The sequence below is a fragment of the Akebia trifoliata genome, chromosome 3 (genome assembly GCF_017979445.1).
Source record: "Akebia trifoliata isolate Shusen 1 chromosome 3, ASM1797944v1, whole genome shotgun sequence".
NCBI lineage: Eukaryota > Viridiplantae > Streptophyta > Magnoliopsida > Ranunculales > Lardizabalaceae > Akebia > Akebia trifoliata.
This window is the reverse complement of record NC_141377.1, coordinates 53,258,463-53,260,907: the sequence shown is the minus strand read 5'-3', so window position 1 is coordinate 53,260,907 and position 2,445 is coordinate 53,258,463. Positions and strand designations below refer to the sequence as shown.

The 2,445-nt window shown below is 34.4% G+C and overlaps 1 protein-coding gene across 1 annotated transcript; it reads right to left on the bottom strand.

Moving 5' to 3' along the window:
* Positions 1-319: 319 nt before the first annotated feature.
* On the bottom strand, positions 320-1,807 carry LOC147407943 (Integrase-type DNA-binding superfamily protein). The gene has a single exon (XM_086436742.1). The coding sequence runs from the start codon at positions 1,441-1,443 to the stop codon at positions 529-531; it is 915 nt and encodes a 304-aa protein (XP_086292868.1). The 5' UTR covers positions 1,444-1,807; the 3' UTR covers positions 320-528.
* Positions 1,808-2,445: the final 638 nt, after the last annotated feature.

Sequence of the window (2,445 nt, the reverse complement as noted above, 5' to 3'; positions counted from 1 at the left end):
ACAAATTTGTGTCGTGCTAGAGTAGCATTAAAATTGACATCAATTTTCACATTGTTGATGTGAATGTATATACGGAATCATAGACCTTTTTCACTTGTATCTCAAGGAAATGCATCTATGATTCCATGTATACATCCATATCAGCAATGTGAGAATAGATGTCAATATTAATGTTACTTCATCAATTTTCAATAAATTTATGATCCGTATTACATATCAAGTCTAATTATTTTTAGGTCAAAGTGCCAAAACCATTAGGGATCATTAAATATTTCTAACCAATAAAATGGTGAAAGTTCAAAAAAACATAAAATCCAACTGATACTATATTTATTCCTCAAGGCAACACATTGTCTCAAAACATTAAATAAGAAATCAACACGATTCACACTTTGAAACCCTTTTCAAATGTTCAAGGTTCAAATTCCTAAAAAAACTTGTCATGACTCATAAAACATACATACGAAGCACTGTAAAAATAAATTTTACAATGAATTACGAACAAAAGGAAAATAAAAGGTAGTTCTCTCAAGTAGCAAGAACTTCCCAAATAAGCTCTGGATCGAATGATGGCATCGTTGCAAGTGAACAACCGTCGAATTCCAATTCCTTTGTGGGCATTGAAGAATCCATTGAAATTGAAGGAGACGAGTTGTCACCTTTGGACAACTCTTCTGAAAATATTTCGTCATACCATGTTTTGTCAGAAATCAACATAGACGACGATGACAATGACGGTGACGGTGACGGTGAATCCATCACCTTTCTCCTTTTCTTATTCTCATCAACATTGCGATTACTTTTACCACTACCAACCTTACTAGCTTTTTGTCTCTTCACCTTCTGGCAAATTGTTTGTATCTTAGCATCTACCGAAGACTTCAAAGCATTAAGCCTTGCCCTATCAGTCAACCCTAATTTCATTTCATCCCCGAGATTTGGAAAATTCAAGCGAGCGTATTCACCTCGTAGTTTATACGCAGCTCGATCATACGCGTACGCTGCTACCTCGGCAGTCTCATATGTTCCTAGCCAAACTCTCATCCTATTTTGAGGAAGTCTAATCTCAGCCACCCATTTGCCCCAATGTCTTTGCCTCACTCCTCTATACAACTTCTTACTCCTACTACTACTACATGTATTTGAATACGTAGATTTTTGAACTCTTTGAGTTTCAGGCGAATTTAGCGCCAAATGATTAACAGCGCCGTTAGTCTTGGTTTCGAGACTAAACTTTTGAAGTTGCTCTCTTTGATGGATATAGACGGAAGAACCTATCGACTCCCGTACGTGGATCAGATCGCCGTTAGAAGGCCAGCAACTAGAGAAGATTGAATCTAAGGTATTCGTACCTCCTGTTAGAATCAATTCTGATAAAGAGGAACGAATGTCGACACCGTCAGAGAAACAATACGGTGGGGAGGTTTCTGGTTTTCCAAACATGATTCCGGTAGGGATTTTGCCGGAAAACAGAGCAGATTTGCAGGAGTTTAAAAAGAGATTCCTTTTTTCTGCGAATTGGGGAGAGAAAAATGAAATTTTGGATGAAATTAGGGTCTAAAGGGGGTTAAAAAGTGAATTTTTGTGGCGAAATGAGATTCAGCAAAGTCGGAGAACAGAGGAGATGAGATTTATAACTGAGAAGCTAAAAGATTGAAAGAAATATGTGGATCTATGAAAAAATTACAATGAGATTAGATTTATAGATTCAAAGATTCAAATTTGAAGCAGAAGAGAAAGAATTGGAGAGAGAATTGGGGGGGTTTGCTGCACTTCTGTATACGCGTCTCTACTTGTCAATCCTTCGAAGTGTATTTATAAACTACACGGACTCTGTTCCCTCTCCGTAGTCTGTTCACATTAAAGTCTAATAAAATGTCTGATGTACCCTTTATTGATAAGAAAGGAAATAAGTTCAAACTATTTCATAAAACGGGTATGATGTCACCATTATATCAGCTTATATTAATAACTTAAAAGTGGGTGGCATGTGCAAGTCACATGTTACAAAAAAAATTTAGGATGAAATGAAACATCTATATTTAAAAAAAAAATTATAATTAGTTTATATCATAATTTATAATTTGCGATATTCCAAAGGTATTTTTATATTTTTAGAATATTAATTATGACAAATTTGAACTAAAACTAGGCCCTTGTTTAATTATAATATTGAAGATAAAAAAATAATTTTAAAACTACATAAATTAACTAACATTGTTATGAGAATATGGTAACTAAGTTCGAATTCCATAATTACTATAGAAGTAGGGATGTCAATGGGTTCCCATTTTTCCAAAATTGAATTGGAACCAAAATGAAAAGTCCAGATTCTAACTCTCTTTTTATTGGAATCAATTAGGGCTAGATTTAATATGGAATCGAATTGATAGAAATAAGGATCATTAGGTTCAATCCGATGGGTACTCAAAATCGTTTTATTTT